At 45.2% G+C, this 20,391-nt stretch overlaps 1 protein-coding gene across 1 annotated transcript in view; it reads left to right on the top strand.

Moving 5' to 3' along the window:
- The window catches only part of DNAH2 (dynein axonemal heavy chain 2), a 3,498,763-nt gene that overhangs the window by 3,021,393 nt on the left and 456,979 nt on the right, over nucleotides 1-20,391 (top strand). Inside the window, exon 71 of the mRNA XM_069646273.1 lies at nucleotides 1,325-1,473. Coding sequence (XP_069502374.1) covers nucleotides 1,325-1,473 — 149 coding nt within the window. The remainder of the gene's footprint in view (nucleotides 1-1,324; nucleotides 1,474-20,391) is intronic.

The following is a 20,391-nucleotide window of genomic DNA, read 5'->3' as shown; positions in this document are numbered from 1 at the left end:
GTCTTCCCAGTGCAGATTGCAAGTCACGGGGCCCAGACATAGGTGTGAGGGCACACTCAGGGGCACTGAGGATCTTCACTAGGGCCCCCTCAGGGGTCCACTCAGGTAGACGCAAGGATTAGGCGGGCCCCATGTCTCAAAGGAGTCTCTGGTGTCGTCCTCTGATGTAGGGCAGGATGTGGGGTACAAGCTTGGGAGGCCTCAACTGTGTGGAAAGGTGGCCCCACACAATGGGTTTGCGCCCCTGGGGCTCTGCGGTGGCCCTCAAGGCTCTGCTGGCTTTTGCGGGGGCGGGGGTGAGTCTCAGGGGGCATCAGTGCTGACTTGCTGCATAGAAGGGTACAGCCATGCCTAGGGAGCTTGGGTTACGCTACAGCGCTGTCTACGAAACATGGGGGGGGGGCAGTGTACCTGAGGTGCTTGTCCTCTGCTCCGATTGTTTAGTTTCTTTTCGCTGGTCCTCGACCACGGTCCAGTCCAGGGGGGGAGGGGCAGGGCTCCAGGGGTTCCCATAAACACTCAGGTCCTGCCGCAGGGACCGCAGCCTCCAGGCCACCCCTGGCCTGCACACTCCAGGCTGTGCTTCTCGGTCCTCTCTATGGCTCGAGTGCTGGGTACATCCCACCGCCGCAGACTTGGCTTGTTTCTCGTGCCTCCCTGGGTCTGGAGACTTTCATCAGCAGGTTCACTTGGCCGTTGGGCACCTCGGGGGGAGGAACTGCTACCTCAAACGGGGGCTTCTCGGGGGGGCTCTGGATACAATTCGGCCCTTGGGTGAGAGCAGCACACAGACACTTCTACATTTCTACGCCCCCTGGTGGCCAATCTACATGTTCATCTCCACCATTTTGAAATTAATGTTTCCAATTACTTTGAAGTTCTGTTTCAGATATATTTGTAATGCTAGACCATTCTGGTGCAAGCAAGTGCTTTGTGTTTGCGCACTTCAGAATGTATTTGGGATTAGGGGATGGGTGGTAAAGGTAGATTTTTAGCTACTTAATGAAAGACCTTTAGGATTCGCTGCATGTGGCACCCCAGATAGTGCATTTCAACTGGTTGGATCTAGACGATTGTTTGCCTTCAGCGTTCTTAACTCGGATAGAAAAGGCAACTCATGTTCAGTCTCTTGGTATTTCTCTGAAGTTGTCTACCTATTGAGGTTTAACGCTTGTTATGCCCTTTTTCAATTTGGCAGGCCCATTTAAATCATTCTGCTATTACCAGGGACACCATACTATACATGGCTCAAACGTTTGTCAGATATTAGTGTTATTTCTTGGATTGAAGTGTTATCTAATTTTTTTAATTTATTTTTTTACAGGTGGACGCCTGCAGATCAAGATTGGTGACAAGGAAATAGAGTACAACCCTACTTTCCGTTTCTATATCACTACCAAATTATCCAACCCACACTATACGCCAGAGACCTCTTCCAAAACCACGATTGTCAATTTTGCAGTCAAAGAACAGGTGTGTTGTTCTGTCTCATTGTCCACTTTGAATTATTAGTGTGGCAGACTTGGTGGCCACCATATGTAATGCTAAAGCACTATATCAATATAAGAAGCATCTTTTGTCCCTACAAGTTTCAACACAGCCCTCTGGTGAGGGATGTAAAGAGACTGATCCTAAGTGGAAACCAGAGTCCACCAAGTTGGACAAAAACTCTGAATTGGTAACATGGCATAGCAATCGAGCTTCACTGCTAGGAGGGAATGGGCTGGCACTAAAGTACAATTGATCCCAGAAACATAAAGAATAGCATAGACCATGCATAATATACTGTAATATATATGCAGACATTATTGCATTATTATTAAAAACACTGTCAAATAAGTACTTTGGAACATTAATTTGTATATTCATAAACAACAATAGAAGGAGGAGTCATTGGTCCAACGCACTACAGAACATACAGTCTAGGAGACTGGCCTAACAGGTGAGTATTAGGCCTAATTAACTCCTAAAAAGGAGAGAGGATAACGGTTAGAGGATTTTAGGAAACAGGCCTGAAGGGCCTTCATAACGGACAGTAAAATCAGAATTACAGTACTGGCCCAGAATAGACACCAGTTCACCTTAAGAAACAAATAGTAATAATGTAACCACTAGTGGTTATCATGACGCTGAAAGTATTTCATTACTGCATGAAACATGGATGTAGATGAGCCATAGAAAGAGGAAAGCTGCAGCCATGATAGCAGATGACCCGTTAGACGCAGCCATTTTAAGGGATGTGGTGCGGATAAAAAGCTCATTGGTTTTCACTCACACGAAAATCCATAAGGCTGTGCGTGTGTTATGAAAGGCTCTGTCCAGTCCATAGATATGTCAAGTTGCCCAGCTCAGCATCATCATTGAAGGCAGGCCACATTTTCGAGACAGGGCTATTGTGCCAGTTTCACTGTACCATTTCTCTATGAAATGGAGGCATACACCTTCTGTCTATCTGAGCTGTCTGGTTTCTTGTTGGAATATTTGATGATGAGCTGTTGGGGAGAATTCTCATCTTATGGCTAATTACCCTTACCTATAGAGTCCCCCAACAGTTTTGCTGGATTCGAATGGTTTGTTCCTTTTTTTACCTGCTAAGAGTGAGACTCTTTTTCCCACTCTTAGGCATTTTTCCTATGTGTGTTCTAGGCTATTTTTGCGTTTAATGCCTATGGGATCTTTCTCAACCCCATAGGAACCATCTTTATTCACACTTGTGACACAGCACCCTCAGTTCAGTGACTCAGGGGTGTCGTAGCGACCCCCAAAACATAGATTCCATACCCTGGGACTGACTACTCTCTCCCAGGGCATGTAAAGTCCCCATTGACTTTACTAGTCAAATCCTATGAACTAAACCAGTACAACCCATCTTACTATGGAGGTACTGGAAGGGTTAATAATTTTTCTCCTATGTTCATTTTCGAGAGGGTACCATACAGTCCCTCTCTCAAAAGTTTCTGGCTGGTGGCAGTGGTTACTACCATAAATATTCTACCGCGCATATTTCTCTATGGGATTTTCCCATTGTTCGAGGCTACCACTTTTTCTGACAGCCTCTAACATACCACCGGTGTATTTTAATATTAACTTTACTCCGGTAGGTTTTTATTGCCAGAACTTTAATATAACTTCTTTCTCGTGTCTTCCTCTAAACTCATAACCCAGGTCGGGGATCCTTTGTTAGTCCTTTTGGCGGGCTTCTGCCGAGAAGCCCTCCTTTCGGCGCCACTGAGTCTGGGGTGGGTCCATTGTGTGGGAGGGGGAGTAGGACCCCTGGACAGGGTTGCCTCAGCAACCCATGTCGCACTATATCCTGATAGGCTGGAGGGTCTCCCACCAAGATGACCACTCCACTGTGTGAGTGACAGTTAGGCTGTATGAATGGGGATCTTTTTGCATAAAAGCAGGGTCCTGAGGACTGGAAGAGCAAGACGTCGCCACTGGAACTAAGAAGCCGAAGAGGAGAGAAGCTAAAGACATCTGCAACGACTGAACCAACGGTGAAGCCCTGCTGCAGTGTCTCACCACTTTTCTCCACACGACGAGAGAAGATCTTCACCTGCAAGAGCCTTCTTCCCTTGAACTGGTGGGGCCAACTAGTTTGCCAATCACCTTCCCGGACCTGCCTTGGTCAAATCTCCCGTACCCTGTACTCGGAGGCCGGATAGCCAGGCACCAGTCCACCCGGACCGCGATTTAGAGGAGCGTACCTTTTATTCGTCGGACAGCACCGCGGCTGGTTTCATCCCTGGGTAGTGCAGTAACTCGAACCTTCCTCCACGACGAGAACCTCTCTTCCTCTGCTGGATCACCTGAACTGCAGGAACTACCAGGAACAACCGCCACCGCAGAAGCCACTTCTCCATTTTAACGTACATTGTTTCGCCAGGCCGCCCTTTCGTCGCGGTACCACTAAAGGTGTTTTAAATCCTTTACCTACTTGTTGGGTTGACCGCCCCTCTCTCTTAACATTGTCTTTTCAACGTCTGCATCCACCTTTTCCACTTTGTTAACCAAAGATTTGACTGCAGCTACAAGAACATTTTTGCTCCTGGGCCCTTGCCCTGTACCAACTGTTAGGCAGAATCCTGTACAGTTCCCTTAGGGACCACTACACACAATTAAGACTACAGGTGGCAATACAAGTTTTACCTTTGGTACAAGCCTGAACTACTATGTCAGAGTGGTAGCAGTGGCGGAGCAGCCAGGTTTATCTCAAGAGTATATGAGCAGTAGCAGAGATTACACAAAGGGACCACAATTAATGTGACTCAAGCAAACACTGACTCAAGGTTTCAGGTAGAAAAATATAAGTACATTTATTTTTAAACCATTCGTTATAAACACAACACTTCTATTAAACTTCAATAAAAACCACACGTTAAATATACTACAACTAACCAATTCACTTTGTACAGTAAGTCTCAAGGTAAGTACCCTGTGTTTGAATGAACCGGTGTTATGAACAAAACACGTTACCGCGAATACGATTGCGATCACTTTTTGACAGTTCGGTCTACTAAACAAACGCATATCCGTGACATGAAATGCTACCGGGGCAAATACACACTTAACACCTGAGATACCCAGAGGGAGTTGGAGGCAAAAATCACAGGCAATATTTTGGTTAGGCAGGCAGAATCAAGAAACACTCAGAGACAGGAGGTCAAAAGTCAAAGGGCCGGAGCCAGGGTCGAAAGACACCGGGGCCAGTTGCCGAAGATCACACGGTCAGACAGTTCACGATTCAACATAGCCAAAAGTACTTCGATATTGTCAATGTTCGGAAGCAAAAGTTATAAGAAGGAGGGAAGACACCCAGTTTCCTCAACAGAACACAGTACCTTGTTCCAGTGGTGCAGCTAGTGCCATGGTAGTTGTTCCTGTTGGTTTCCCGCCGACCCATGATTCCTGGAGCTTTCGTTGTGAAGGAGGACGTCTGAAGGGGGTCTGCACCACACAGGGATGAAGCCGGCAGCAGCGACAAGAAATAAAAGGTGCGCTCCTTAAAAACAGGAGAGGCTCGGCAGGTGGCTATCTGGACCACTACAGCAGTGTGCAGCGATTTCGACCACGTAAGAGGATCCTCTGGCTGTAGAAGATGAGCTGGTTATCCCCACCAAGCTCAAGGGAAGAAGACTCCGGACTGGATCTTCGCTGAGTCGTTGAAGGGCAGATAGCTCAGGACTGCATCCGGGCTTCACCGGGAAGGGGTAGTTGCAGCAGCCGTCGTTCTCTCCGCTTCTCTTCGGTTCCTTGTAGTTCCAGTGGCGACTCTCTGACTTTTAGCCCAAGAGACCTGCCTTTTATGCAAAAAACCCCCATTCACACAGCCTGGCTGTCAATCTCCCAGCAGGGGGGTTGTCCAGCCCGGACAGCTACCCTGGCCAATCATGACAAAGTGCGACTTGGGTATCCTACGATACCCTGTGCAGGGGGTGACTACACCCCTCCCTCACATTCAGCCCACCTAGACACCCAGGCACCTTGAGGAGGGTTTCTGGGTAGAAGCCCGCCAAAAGACAGTGAACAAAGAAGACAAACCTAGTTTGCTGCGCAAAGTAAAACACAAGAAGGACTTTAACAAAAAGAAATGGCGAATAAACCCAACCGGAGCCAAGAGAAAGACGATTTGGTCAAGCAGGTTTATGTTCGAGGCTAATATAATAGCCAAGAACAGTACCACGTTTATCTAATATAATCGCGGTAGAAAGATTAGGGTAGATACCGCTGCCACCAGCCAAGTCTAAATGTCAAAAGAGTGAAGCAATGCTTTAGGAGGTACAGATACAAAGGGAAACGAGTTAACCCTTTCCAGTACTCCATGGAAGATGAGGTGTACTGGATCTGTGGTAGATTGACTCAGTAAAGTTAATTGTAACTTTACCCTTTTCTGGGGGACAGTAGTCGCCTCAGAAATGGAGTCGAGGGAAGTCTCAAAGACAACCCTGTGCCAGGGTACTGAAGGTGCTGTGTGACACACAAAACAAAGGGGGCTACTGAAGTGGTGTACTTCAAAGTCCACAATCACAAAAACAAGTAGAAACACATAGCAAAACACAGGTAAGAGTGGGGAAAAAGCTCTCACTCTTACCAAATGGAAAAAAATAAACTCCAGAAGTCCAGCAAAGCTGCTGGGGGACTCACTAGGTGAGGGAAACTAGCCATAAATGAGAATTCTCCGTAACACCAACTGACTTTGGCACAGTCCTACTGACTCTGGTCACAATTGTTAGATCTGCTTTCTCTAGATTGATTCTCAGCTAGAACTGTGTGGTGCACCTATTTCTTTTAACTACCCTTTCCTTCCCATTTTTAAACCTTGTGAAATGCCATTTTGCTCTGTTTTCATTTAAGTATTGCTTATACTGATGCACTGCCTTGCTTAAACTGGTTCACAAACTGATGGGAAGTGTTGCTAGGGTGTGTAAGAATCTATTTCTATATAACTTGTGCTTTCCCTCCCTTGTGAGGAATTGTTAGAGGACCCCTTGTGTGTAGTCACTGTGCCATTTTGCTCAGTTTTCACAGGGTTCACTGGGTCTACAATTTAACTTGGGAGTGTGTATATTTTTCCTTTCACTTAATTTAACTTGCTTGATGACTGTGATACATATGGTTTATTAGAAGTATATAAAATAAATATATATATACTTTTAAAATACAAAGCTTTGGTCAGTGTTTCCTTGTTACATAGTCTAGTGGGCCTATTGTGTAAACCCTGAATACTACTCATCGCCCTCTTGAGATAAGTCTGACTGCTCAGCCACAGCTACCAACTAAATCTTTGTGGTACAGACTGATACCAAAGGGGATTTATTGCTCTCACCTGTAGTCCTAATCTTGTGTAGTGCTCCCTAAGGGAACTGCACAGGATTCTGCCTAACACGAGTTGCGAGATTCATCAGTTACTCTTAACACTGCTACTTTCTATAGTACATAGTACACATGTGATTTATTATATTAAAACCTATTATAAATCACTGGTATGTTAAAAAATTCCAGTCTTTGTCCTAAAAACTCCAGGGCCCTATGGGGGGGTCCTGTAAAAATGTCTGCTTCCCAGTTCAGGTAAGTCACTTAGGAGTTCCAAAGTTCTTGGATAGCAAGCAATTATACCAAATCCCATAGTCATCTGTGGTTATGTGAAAAAATGAGTCAAGTTCTCATTTTACACCACATGTGCAGCATCCTGGACAGCCATCTAAACGGGACTCCAGAGAAGACCTCCATGAAGAGTTGACCAGGGTTTGATAAGCAGCAAACCAGCAAGGGCAGCTGATTGAAGAGGGAGCAGACAACCCACTCCCGTCAATAAAACTAAAAGCCCCACTGACCTTGGAACCCATGACGAAAGTATCAAAGAATATACCGCGGCCAGTGTGTAAGAACTAAGGTGCTGGATGTGAAGAAACCAGCCCTCTCAGGAATGGCTGGAGGGTGGTGAAGCTGGGTGCTATTTTTAGTTCTGGATCCAGTTAGGAGCAGCAAATACAGTATCTGCAGGGATGACCCACGAGGCAGAAGAGCCTCCATCCATCAAGACAGTGACAGGAGCACTTAGGAATTGGTAGTCAAAAGGAGCAGTCGGCCAGCAAGGAACTATCCCATAATGCTGGCATATGGCAAGAAGCAGGGTAGAATGTTCCACGGACAGAGCTGAGGCGTAGCAGCAACAAGCTGCTTGACTTCCAGGCCAGAAGACTCCACACCTGAAGGCTCTTGGGACACAAAGATTTGCCTGGGGAGTCAGCGCTACAGACAAAAAAAATGTCTCAACAATGTCCGAACAGCCAATCCAACTAGCTAGGACAACAGCAGGAAGCTGAGGCAGAACCCAGCACATGATTCCACCAGCCAAGAAGGAGCAGGGAGCAAGGACAAAGTCCGTGTCCAGCCGGTATGGCCACAGTATGGCCCTTAGCACAAGCCCATCTTCAGCAGCAATTTGTCCCAGAGTTTGAGGTAAAGAATGTGTGGAATGCACCAGCTTTCTCACTGATAATACATTCAAGGGTTGACCATTCACATCACAGTGAAGACCACAAAGGTTTTATGGGTCCTAAAATGTCAGTTGCTTGCAAGGGAAGTATCTTAAAAGACAGGCAAAATTTGTTCTCGGAGTTGAGGATGATCAAGGTATTTAGAGTAGCGTTTCTGGTTGGGATTTGAGTGAGAGTGTGTGGGTTGGTAAAAGCCATCTTCTCCTTAGCTAAGATTCCTACAGGGTGGTGGGCCATTCCCTTACCAAGATGATGGAGACTCATTGCAAAACTGATTGGATAAAGGAGTCTGATGAGGTAGTATGAAATTTTGAGAACAATTCTAAACTGCCTTTCATCCAGGACATTGATTGAGAAGGTCATAGTTTGAGAAGAAGTTGAGGTAACTTAATCAGAACAAACGAAACCTCAAGATAAAACACTACAGAAAGAAACATCAGCCACAAGGAGATAAGTGAATAGAACACTAATAATTTTTTTTCTTTTTTTAAAAACACGTCAACTCTTGCATATAGTTAACACTGCAGTAGAAGCTAGTATCCTTGATACAATGATAGTATGTTACCATAGAATACAAGTTGTACCAGAGCGTTAAAGAGTTTATACGTTTGTACAGCAACGTAGAGCCTGAAGATTGTGCCTAGAGGGAGCTTGTGACCAGTGGGTGAGACAGAAATCCTTTGCAAGTGGGAGGCAGCACAGATATAGAATGAGCTGACATATGTGCACGGAGAAGGCTTACCAAAAAAAGAGCAACTGATCTAACCCTTACTAGTGAAGGCAGCAGTAAAGTATTCTAGCATGCATACCAGAGAATACAGAAACATTGTAGATCTGCTGGATGGCTGCTTAACTCTTCATTTTTCCTAGCCTGGAAAAACATTATTGTGGACCCTTGGATTCATATATGTCATGTGCTGCCCTTGAAGTTTCTCGGATGCTGCTGAACCCCGCAGACCCACAAAAGCATTTTGCTCTAAACTAACTGTATTCACATCTGAGCTCGGAACACCCCTGGGGGAAAGGGGAAATTGGATAAAATAAAAAGCTCAGGTTCTGGATCCTCCTCTCTTGGACAGATAACTGCATGAATGAGAAAAGACAAAAGGTGAGTGTGTCTTCCTTTCCTTACCACTGTAAGAAACTTGAGGGCGTCCTCAAATATACTCCCCTTCGATCCTCTATGCAGGTGACCAGGGAAGGGAGAGTCCTTCGGGATTGGATGTGGGATGTATTTAGGTGAGATGTAGTATTCCAAACTCTCCTTTGAGGAAGGAAATCCTGCCCAAGAGGCGTTTATTGGATATTGTTCTCCATGTCCCCTTGACCCTGGGAACAACAGGAGATATTATCAACCCAGCCATACTAGAAAGAGAAAAAAGATTAGGAAAAAAGTACCCTGGGACAATACACAGTATCCCCCTTAGCCATGTGACAATCAGGATAACCCTCCCCCGACCTTTATGGGCTATTATCTATCGTGTTCCTTTGATCCCTGCAACACCCACTTTGGCACTGGAAAGAAGAAGAGCCAACTATAAGTATTGCAGATTACCCAATGTAAAACCCACTTTGGTACTGGGTCGAGGAAGAGAGTATTGGAGGCCTCTAACTATCCGGTAGGTCCCTTTAATAAGGGCAGGGGGCAGGTGTAAGTGGATCTAGGTCACCTGGCCTAAGCCCCGCCCACCTTCTTAGCCCTGCCTCTTCCTTCCTGCTCTTAACTCTTGGATCAAGGGTTTCTCTCGCCCGGGCATCCAAAGCGAAGGGCAGTCAAAGAAAAGGGCAATTCCTGTTTGGACCTGTTCGGACCAGGCGGATCCAGGGTCCGACTCCCTGCTAAAACAGCAGGTAAGCATGCACCAACATGTGTTTACACCCTCTGTCCCCACAGGCCATCCCCACCCTCTCTGGTCCCCCCAGTGTTGTTCCCTTGTGCCCCCCACCTTCGCACATACAGGCATCTGTCCTCATACATTCTGGTTTCACCATCACCCTTTTGTGGCCAATGATGATTATTACTTCTGTGGGCTTCATTGATTCACGGTGCGTCACCCTATCTCAACTCATGCTGGACTTCATTTGCATCTTGTACTCTTGGTGGCCCTGAATCACACTGTTCCCATCTTCATCTTGTATCCTGGCTTGCAACATTATATGTTACTACTGACTTCTGTGGTTGTATTTGCTCTCCCCTCTTGCTTCTCCACTCTTTTTGACTGCTTACTCTCTGTTCTCTCCTCCCCTCTCCCTTTTTCCTATCTCCTCCCCTTACTCCTTCTATGCATTTACTCTATCAGAATTGTCCCTGGACCTAGTATGATAGCAAACTCACCTGTCACTCCAACATACCCTTACTGTCCCCCTCCCCCACCGTCCCTCCAGCACTATCTGAAACGCTGTCAGGCCTATTATGATAGTCGCTTGTTTTGTTCCTCCCCTCCCTTTCTGCACCCCTCTCCCTCACCTTTTGTTTTTCTCCGGCTCTACCAGAAATGTTGTCAGGCCTAGTACGGTAGTCGCCTGTCTGTTTCCATTTCCTTCCCTCTCTCCCCCTCCCTTCCTTATCTATGTCTTAGTTCTTGCACTATCTGAAATGTCATCAGGCCGAATAAGATAGTTAATTTCACATCCTTACTGTTCATGGCCTGTAAGAATGTCATTGCATTTCCCCTTGTTCCCTCCCTTGCCATGAAGCGCTTTGAAACACATTGTGTATAGGCGCTATATCAATAAACTATCATATCATATCAGGCAATTAAGAGTAATTTGCACTACCTGCAGACCCTTAATAATCAGAGAGTGTATAAAAAACATGAGCAGAAGCAGTGTTGTGAGCCGCAGCAGGAGACTCGCAGATGGAGGCAGCCATGGTGGTCTAGGAGGAGCCCCAACGCCACCAAGTTACCCGGAAGACTCGCGGAACCCAGAGGAACTGGGAATTGTAGATTCCTCGAGCCCCAGAGCCTCGCAGTGCAATTGAAAGCCAGAAACAGCACATAAAAGGAATGGCAAGCAAGAAAGGGTCACCGCCGTGAATGTCCCGCTTCTCCATGGAGAGAGGGAGGCCGCAGGAGTCATGGAAGCGAGAAAGTGCGAGCAAGTCAAGCTCATTGCCTTGAGCATCCCGCTTCCAGAGAAAGGGAGGAGTAGGCTGCGAGAGCCACAGGAGTACACTGAAAGGTGTTACAGGAGTGTCATAGCGACGCTGTGAGCTAGTGAACTGTAACAAAATACTGAGAAAGTATAAAGCAAATTACTCTATTGAATGAAATACCTGCAATTGAACATTTATTCAATACCGAAGTAAGTTGAAGCAATACATTTAACATGTTATGACAAGTCTTGAATATCGAGCCACTACTTGAAAGCCTGAAAGATAAAAGAGGAAAGGAGCCTGAAGGTTTGACTTTAAGCTTGAATGTGGCAGCAGGGCTGGTAAGCCCATCCAGTGAACCTTTAATAAGCTTTGGCAAGAAGGACTGGCGTGGCCCACTTAACTAAAACTGTATCCTGCTATTTTCTTGCCAAAGGAACACCTCAAGTAACCTTTGAATTTGTAAGTCATGGAACATCATCTGAGGAAAACGTGTGGTTGCGTGACCTATGTTGGGTGGACCGCGTGGTCTGACAACTGTGCCTAAACCATTGGGATTCCATATGTCCACTTTACTACTATCAAGAGCTAATTTACAAGTAAGACTGTTGGCTTCTGGTTGCATGACCTGTGATGGGTGGACTGCGTGGTCCGACAACTGAACCTAGACCAGAAGTCAGAAAGGGGCTGACTAGTGGCAAGAGGTGTGATAATAACCAAAGGATGGGTCACATAGACCCTTTGTTTTTTCTAAGAGCTGCTGAAGCAGCTATTGAAAGCATGACTCTTGGTGAAGGGAACCCTGAGAAGTAAAGTTTGGAGACGTTTTACCTTGGGGAAGGGAATCCTGAGACAACAGTGTTGTATGAACTCTCGTATTGCATTTGAACTTGGGGAAGGGAGACGTTTTGAGGTGAACTGTGATATTTGTGAGTACTAAAAAGTGACTTCAGATTTGGAGCAGTCCTGGCTGAGAAGAAACTATATTCGAACTGTGTTGTGCTTTGATTGGAGAACTTTGACTTCATGGAGATTTGAATTAACACTCTCTGAAAATGTTTGCTTTGGAACACAGATTTCGGTTGAGGACATTCCTACACTAGTTTGATGTAGTTGTGAGGACAACATAGGGTTTTATGACACACACAGAGGTTTTGCTTTTAGACTTCCCGACACAGACTTTCCTTAGTTTGAGTTAGGCAGGGAAATCACACCATAGCATATGGTTAGTTAGGCATTATACCAACCTGAATATAAATAAAGTTGTTGAATTACAATTTTGTTGTCTGTCATCATCTCTCTTGGTACCATGTCTGACTTACGCCACCTTCCTCACTCAACCCATTGACTAGCAACCGTACCTGAGGTTCCTCTGCAGGAGGCTAAGAGAAATGTATTCTGACTTGAAAATTCCAGTATGGGGACGTGAAAGCTCTCCTCTTACTAAATATGTTGATAATGAAGGTTACTGTAGGTGAAACCAGGAATGCTTCCCTTTGCGTGTTGTAACTTCAATGAATCCTTCATTGCTTCCTCGAACACAAGATTCCTGCAATCTCTTCCTGAGTTGTTTTCCTGAAAAAACTCCCAAAAGTTCCTGACACCAAAACATACCCTTACCAGGGATTAGTTATGACATTTGAGTAACAACTTCATGTTCCAAGGTTTTTGCTTTGACTGTATTGTACCTGCTTTGCCTGCAGCGATTGTGCTGTGCTGGATACTACCGCCCTATCCTAAATGCCCAATAATTCTTTTTTTTAAACTATTTACAAGGATTTTGGTTTCCTCCGTACCTATTTAACATCACCTGCTGTGGATTTTGGTTTCCTCAGTACCTTTTTAACGTCACCTGCTGTGTGACGAACCTTAAAACAAAATCATTTTACTATCAGCCATGGACAATTTGGACATGAACTGATCAGTCTCGGCTCTTGACTGTAGAAATCCTAAAGACCAAATGACAGTTGCTGTGCCTAAACACTGCGCGTCGTACCTTCGCTGCAATTGCTGATGAGGCGCTTCCTCTCTCTCTTCCTTCTCGTCACTACAGAATGTGGCATGGGAGAAGTCTTCTCTCTCTTCTCCGGTACCACTGCAGAGCACAAGAGTCTTCTTCCTTTCCTTCTATCCACTCTGAAACATGGCGCAGAGGAGCCTTCTCTCACTTCACCAGTTACCACTACAGAGTTCGACGAATCGACATTCCACTCACACTTTCCCGATGGCAACTCTACGCAATTAACTTTTAGTCAGAAGAAGTCCGTAAACGATGCAAACATCGTACTGTTTATTGTTTGTCTACAAGCGCGTATATGCATTAACAAAACACAGATCCCTATCTCTAATTACACTAGCGAGTCGGCTAATCCGACATTTTACAGCTAAAACAAGTTACTTCGGGTTATATTAACCTCCAGATAAGAGCACAAGGTATTTTCTGCCTAATAACTATTTACACTCTATTTACAAACTGATATTAATTATATTACTCCAGCGCATCACTTAATTTAAGTTGAAAAGGTGATCTCTGCTTTTCCTACTTTCCCGATATTGTCTTACTCTTCTTCTTCCTTGCACCCTTGAAGGGACTTCTTCTCTGGATACTCTTTAGGCCTAAAAATGGGTACTCAAACAAAACAGGACCTACTCGAGGGACTAATCTAAATGAAACACAGTTTAGAATGCTCAGGCAAGTCCTTTTTTTCGCCTTCTTCCAATCAAGAGTCCAGTTTCTTCTCTCCAATTTGGCCATGGAAGACATCAGCCTTCTGAATAATCCAAGTAATGTCCCAACCAACTTAGAGCAACTGTCAGCATAACTAAATAACAAAGTGACTCTCAGGTGTATACCATTAAATTTGTCTGTAGACAGAGGTGAACAGCGGTACAGGGATTTCCAGGGACTATAATGCATGCCGCGTACCAGGGAGCCTGACAATTTAGGAATCTCAAGATATGTTTGCATCTTCTTCCACCATCCCATTTCAGCCTGCTCTATTTTCAAGCGGTGAGTGAAGTTCTGTGGAAGGAAATGTACAACCTCCTTTCCTTGAAGGATAGCTAGGATGTTTCTCTCTCTCAGGGAGCTATTCCAGATTTTTCTCCAGACTGTTCAGCATACAGAAATAGACTCGGGGACGGGGGGCTGATGGGGACACAAGCACAGTTCTGGGACTCTTGCTTCTCAATCTGTTTCCTTCCCTACGAAAGTTCAAGATTATCACCTCAGTGTATATACAGTCTCCCCTTGTTCAGGGGGATTGGATATGTTCGGTGGATCTAAAGGATATATTGTTTCATGTTCCCTTTTGGCTTCTCCATCACAAGTTCATCAATTTTTAAGTAGGAGCCCATCAATTCCAGTAGTAGGTTCTCCCTTTTGGTTTAAATGCAACGCCAAGAGTCTTCACCAAATTGATGACTGTGGTGGCCTCCATCCTCAGATTACATGATGTGCATGCATATCCCTATCTCAGCATCTGGCTTGTCTGAGCTGGGAGTCCAGAGGACTTTTCTCACTCTTGTGAATGGGGAAAAAGTGTGAGCACGGTCTCCCTCTGAATCGTCAAACTCAGTCACAAAGTCCTCTTCTTCCTCCTCACCTGAAGAGATGGACTCTGGAGACATAATCTTCTTCCTTCCTCTGAACCAATAATATATATATATTTTTTTTGTAGATAAGGCCTACCACGGAAGGAAGCCACTGTGGGCGCGAGATATCGGCAGGCCAGTGACCTCACTTCCGGAGTAGCCATAAAATAGGGGAGAAAGCCTCCAGGCGCAAAACAAACCTGTAATGTTGCCAGGGATACAATCTGCTGATATGAGTCCAGGTTGGTGATTCCTGTGGATGGTTACGGTATCCAGGTCTGGTAAGCAGAAGAGAGAGAGAATATGCAAAACTTCCAAGCAGACTGTAAGTATGAAAATGGAAAATTCCCTCCGAGCGATACTATGGATGCAAACAATACGGTCTGAGAAAGGTCGTTCCGAAAGAGGGAGCGGAAGGCACCCAGAGTAGCACAGAGACCTGCCGGTGGGAGAAGGGGGAGCCGACCCAAAGAGGATAGATCAGGACGAGACCTGAATAGTAAGAAAAGGATACCAGGAAAGCACAGCATGGCAGAGAGCCAGCGAGAAAGAGAAAGCAAAGCTGGCGGGGAGAGGGAGAAGGAGAGAGGGAAAAGGAGGGAGGGAGAAGGAGAGAGGGAGAGAGGGAGAAGGAGAGAGGGTGAGAGAGTGGGGGGAGAGAGGGAGAAAGAGAGAGACCGACCGACCGACGACCGACCCCGCAATGTGGCCGTAATGAGGCTACATGATGGCACAGATCAATGGAGGTGATGTCTCCACTGATTCCAAAGGCGCCAGCTTCCCCGGAGCGTGACAAGAAGTGTCTTTAATGATGGACAACATGACTAGTCAAAATGTGACAACTATGTCTGTTAGACCTGGGGCTCTTGAAATGGGGTTCCTTTCATGGAATCTTCCTTTGGGCGGCCCATCTCCCTGGAGAAAGCAATTATTTAACAGACAGGCTCAGCAGACGTCACCATCAATCCCATGAGTGGGCATTGCAGAAAGAAATCCTCATACCAATCTTCCAAAATTGGGGTTATAGATATTTTTGCTACCCAGAGAAACAGGGAGTTCAGAATGTGTTTTATGGATGGGAGAGAGGAGCAGTTTTGGAAGGGAATGCCATGAATCTGTCTTGGAGCCAGCTCTCTATGTATGCTTTTCTCCACATACATATATATCATCGGGTGCTCAGGAAGTTCAAGGAATGCACTGGTGGTTCTAATAGCCCCACATTGGTCAACAACGTTCTGGTTCTAAGAGCTGATCAATCCCGGTTACTACTGAGATCGCCTCAGCTCCTATGTCAGCAGGGAGCTGAGTCTATCACTGAAGGTGGCCTCTTGGTGCATGAGAAATTAGTGTTAGGACATCAAGGCCTCTCCGAAAAGGATTCTTTCAATTTTAAAGGTGGTGACAACGAACTCTGCCATCGCTCAGTACCAAAACAAATGGCTTAGGTTCTGTCACTGGTACTTAGATTACAAGAAAGAACCTCTTGAGGCTTCTTTGGATCTAGTCTTTCTTTCATCAAGGATCTAGCTCAGTCAGGTGTATCATCAGAATCTTGCAGGACATATATTGTGTCGCTAGCAGCTTATCACAGTTCTGCCAGATTAGATCTCTCTTTTTCAAATCCATTCAGCAAGAGGATTTTTGAGGCATTATGAGATTATATCGATCTGTGAGATCCCTTCATCTCGTTTAGGACTTGATTGTTATCTTAATGCCCTTGCCCTCAGACAGTTTGAACCCATGTCTTTAGTTGACATTAATTTAGTCTCCTAGAAAACAGCTTTCCCTGTGGCAATCACTTATAGTAACTAGTAGAATATAAACGGCAGGATTTGTTATACAGTTAACCCTATACTGTCCTTTACAAGGCACAGGTAGTGCTTAGGACTTACTCTTTCCTTCTTCACTAAATATTTTTGGATTTTCACATCAATCAAGAAATGTGTCTAATTTGTAGATCTTCATTCTGAAGCTGAGAGGACCCTGCATTGTCTTGATATCTGTAGGGCATGCACATTTCATTTTCAGAGATCATGTAATGTCAGTAAGTTGGAACGACTGTTTGTCACTTATGGAGCCCAAATTGCAGACAAACACGAATCAAACGCTTTGATGGCCAGATGGATAGTGTCATTTAATCTCCATCAGTATGGTGTAAAGGGGACAGGAGGTATGAGTATGTAAAAGTTACTCTGTAACGATTGATTTGATTTGAGAAACTTGTATAGTGCAAAAAAGACGTACCTAATCTTATATAGACACAGGTGATAAAATCAGCAAACAGTAAGGCCGGATAAGAAATAGTCGAGAGGGGCCGAATTCTCAGATGGGTAGAAATCACGAAGGCCTCAGGTGGTCCCTCATTTATATAGAAAGGTTTTTAGGGCTCCTCAGAACTGCTGAAGAGAATCAAGAGCTCTGATTTCTCTCGGGATGCTGTTCCACAGCTTTGGGCTATAAACAGCAAATCACCAATGACCACTGTCTTCCTACTCCCCAGTGTTCTTTCCTCCATACACTGCACCCACCAACCCCTCTAACCCTAGGCATGTCCCCAGCCTTTTTGGTGGTAGTGGAATGGCAAGCGTAGCCCAGGGCTGAGGCATGACGGGCCGGCTAAGCTCTACCCATGTACACCTGCTACGACATCCAGTTTATTTGTTTATTTAATTCTGTAAAAAGGCTTCATTCCCATCCCAATGTAGGGACATCCCTTCAGTACAGAGATAAGGGGACTATAGAGTAGGAGCACCGTAGTCGATTTTTCACCCGTTTGTTTTTGATCATCACAAACCATTCCGCTTAGTTCTGAGAACATTTAATTCTTTAAATCAGGAAAAATGGCTTGGACTGCCTAATGCTTTTTCTGAGTTCTCCCGGCGCATAAATGCATAAGTAGTATAATGCAAACTGTTATATAAGGATGAGCATAACATAGGTGTGGTGTATTGTCATTCCTGATTACCTGATCTATGATGTCACTGTAAGAATGTTGTATGAGTGCAGAGAATGTTTGGATGTGAAAGAGATTCCGCACCCAGGCAGTTGGAGATGAGAGCCTGGGTGGTGAGAGCCAGTGGGCTCCTGTCCTGTTCTCTGTACCGTATTACCCTAATGTAAACCTACACCTTTCCTGTCCTCTTGTAGCTTGCACCTAATAAAGGAACTTCTTAAGGACTTACCTGATGGCTCCAGTGTATCACCTCTTAATAACATGTTAATGTTAAAGGACATTTGTACCGCCCACTATCACCACTGAAGCGGTCCCCTGGCGCACTGGCGGCTCTGAAAAAGGGGAGGGGACGGAGTGGGTTAGTGGGAATAAGCTGGAAAAGTGCAAGAGAGTAGTGATGTGGTGTTGACAGCCTCAGCCCGGTGGGTCAGTTGGCAGAGCTTGGGGTGTTTTATGGTCCGTAGTTATTGTGTGCTGTTGTGCAAGTCTATGTGTGGTTTGTTTTGTTGTTGCATTGTTGTGAAGTTTGTGCGGATTGCTGTGTTTTAGGCTTGTGGTTGTGTTTGGTTATAGTTTGAGTGATGTATGCACAGGGGTGGAATTGTTAGTTTGTTGGTTAGTTGGCATTGCCGTCCTTGCAATTGTGGGATTCCATCTAGGTGCGGTACCTGCTAAGTCATATTTCTATCTAGATGCCACGCAGGCTAAAGTTCAGAATTCCATACTAGTGTGGCACCTGCTAACAGTCACATTTCTGTCTAGATTTGGTGCAGACTAAACTTGAGAATTCCATCTGAGTGTGGCATATGCTAACAGTCACATTCTATCTAGATGCGACGCAAGCTAGGGTTCGGAGTCCGGAGTGTGGTGCATGCTAATATTCATATTTCTATCTAGGTTTGTTGTAAGCTAGGTTCAGGTCTTTGGTGTCTGCCATTTTAGTGTGACAAAGCTTCATTCAGTGACTGAGACAAACAAGGTTGTTTGTCAAGCATTCTGGTGAGATACCACACTGATCCAAGCCTTTTGTTGCTATTTCACCTTGCAGGGAGAACATAACGCTTAGAAAATCCCCCTGGTCCGATGCTATAGACCCGTGTTTTCCTGTCCTTGGCTCACTTGACGATTCTGGCGCACCTCTGATTAAGATCCTTTCATAGTCTTCCCTCTGCTCCATTTTCAGGAAGTCATTGTTGAGAGAATCATTGGTGCTGGTAGGAGGTCTGGCAACATGCATGATGTACACAGCTTCAGTGCCAAGACACTCACTTGATTCCTCCTGTGTGGCTGGTACAGTCTACAGCACTAAAAGATTATCCTTTTTGGGTGCTATCACCTTTGGTGGCGAGTGGCTTGGTAATGTCATTCATGTCAATAGACCACCTGAAGCAGAAAAAGAGGCTGAGCAAGTGTCGTCTGCTGTTAGAGGGCAGTACACTTACATAAATGTTATACATTGTAACCGTAATGAGAATGCTCCATTGCAAGACCTTAATGCTGATGTCTAAGTGGATTCACAATGATGTTTGTTTGCTACAGAATTCATACCTATATTGAAGAATCTAACATTACCACTGGGTGTGGAGATTCACAACTCATCCACCTATTGTTTAGACAAACCCTCAGATACATTAGATGGGCATCTGAAAAAATAGCACTGCCTATGAACCTATCACTTTGTAAATGAATTCCAGGAATTCCCTTCCTGATAATGGCGGACTATTGAAAGGAGCATGCAAATCTATAAAAGACGTCAACAGTGGACAACTACAGTTATAAGAAAGCTGTCAATCCCTTTACTCCTTCACATGCAAAAGTGGTTCAATAGTGCCTGTGTGGCATATTTCCTGAAATCCACCTGCAAAGTGGACCTTATAACCTAAATGTTTGATTTAGTGTTAAAAAAAAGAAAATTAAGGCATAATGAACTTTGTGCCCTGTGATAGACTGTTATGTAAACAAGAAAAGGCAAAATGTCAAAAACAGAGTGCAGGACAACACAAGCACTTATACTGAGCAATTTTAATCAGTTAAACTCTGAGAGAAAAGAGCATCATAATAAACAGAACATATATAATATACATCACATCATAAAAATGATGAAAAACAGATATACAAATCAAAAGTGTCCAAACTCATAAATTAAATATAGTACTCTTACGTCCCATCCAAGGGACGGGAGACGGAACCCTTTTCACCAGAAAAAATCTTCTTCCCCTTTAAATTTAGAGGCACGCGGCACGGGCAGCATGCGCTGCCCTGACTACGCCCTCCGGTACCACACCCCAGTCCCCTTTTCCGCACCGTCGGGAACGGGCCGAAATCACCAGCGCTCATGGATTTGGTTTCCGCCATGTAATTCCACGCGTAGATAGTTCTTCTCTTTATCTTTTTTTTGTCTTTTCTATCAGGTACTCTGTCCTCAGGCATCACGGCGCTCCCCGGCGCATGCTGACTTCTACAGGGTTCAGCAGGTGTCCATCCTGCAACGGGTTCTTCCCAACTTCAGACCGCCACGCCCTCTGCCTACATTGCCTTGGCCCAGACCATGGTTGGCAATCATGTTTGGCGTGTGACTCGCTGTCCTCGAAGGCGCTGAAGAACAGACTAGCCAGGTGGAGGGAGCTCTTCCAGAAGTCGCCTCGAGAGGATCTCAAGAACTTTGTGAAGCATCGTCCCAGGCCCAAGGAAGGGCCAATATTTTCCAGCGCACCCCGCAAGGGAGACTCCTTCCCAGGGACTCT

This window comes from Ambystoma mexicanum, chromosome 1p (genome assembly GCF_040938575.1).
Source record: "Ambystoma mexicanum isolate Mex_15411 chromosome 1p, UKY_AmexF1_1, whole genome shotgun sequence".
Taxonomy (NCBI): Eukaryota; Metazoa; Chordata; class Amphibia; order Caudata; family Ambystomatidae; genus Ambystoma; species Ambystoma mexicanum.
This window is presented reverse-complemented; position numbering and strand designations above follow the sequence as displayed.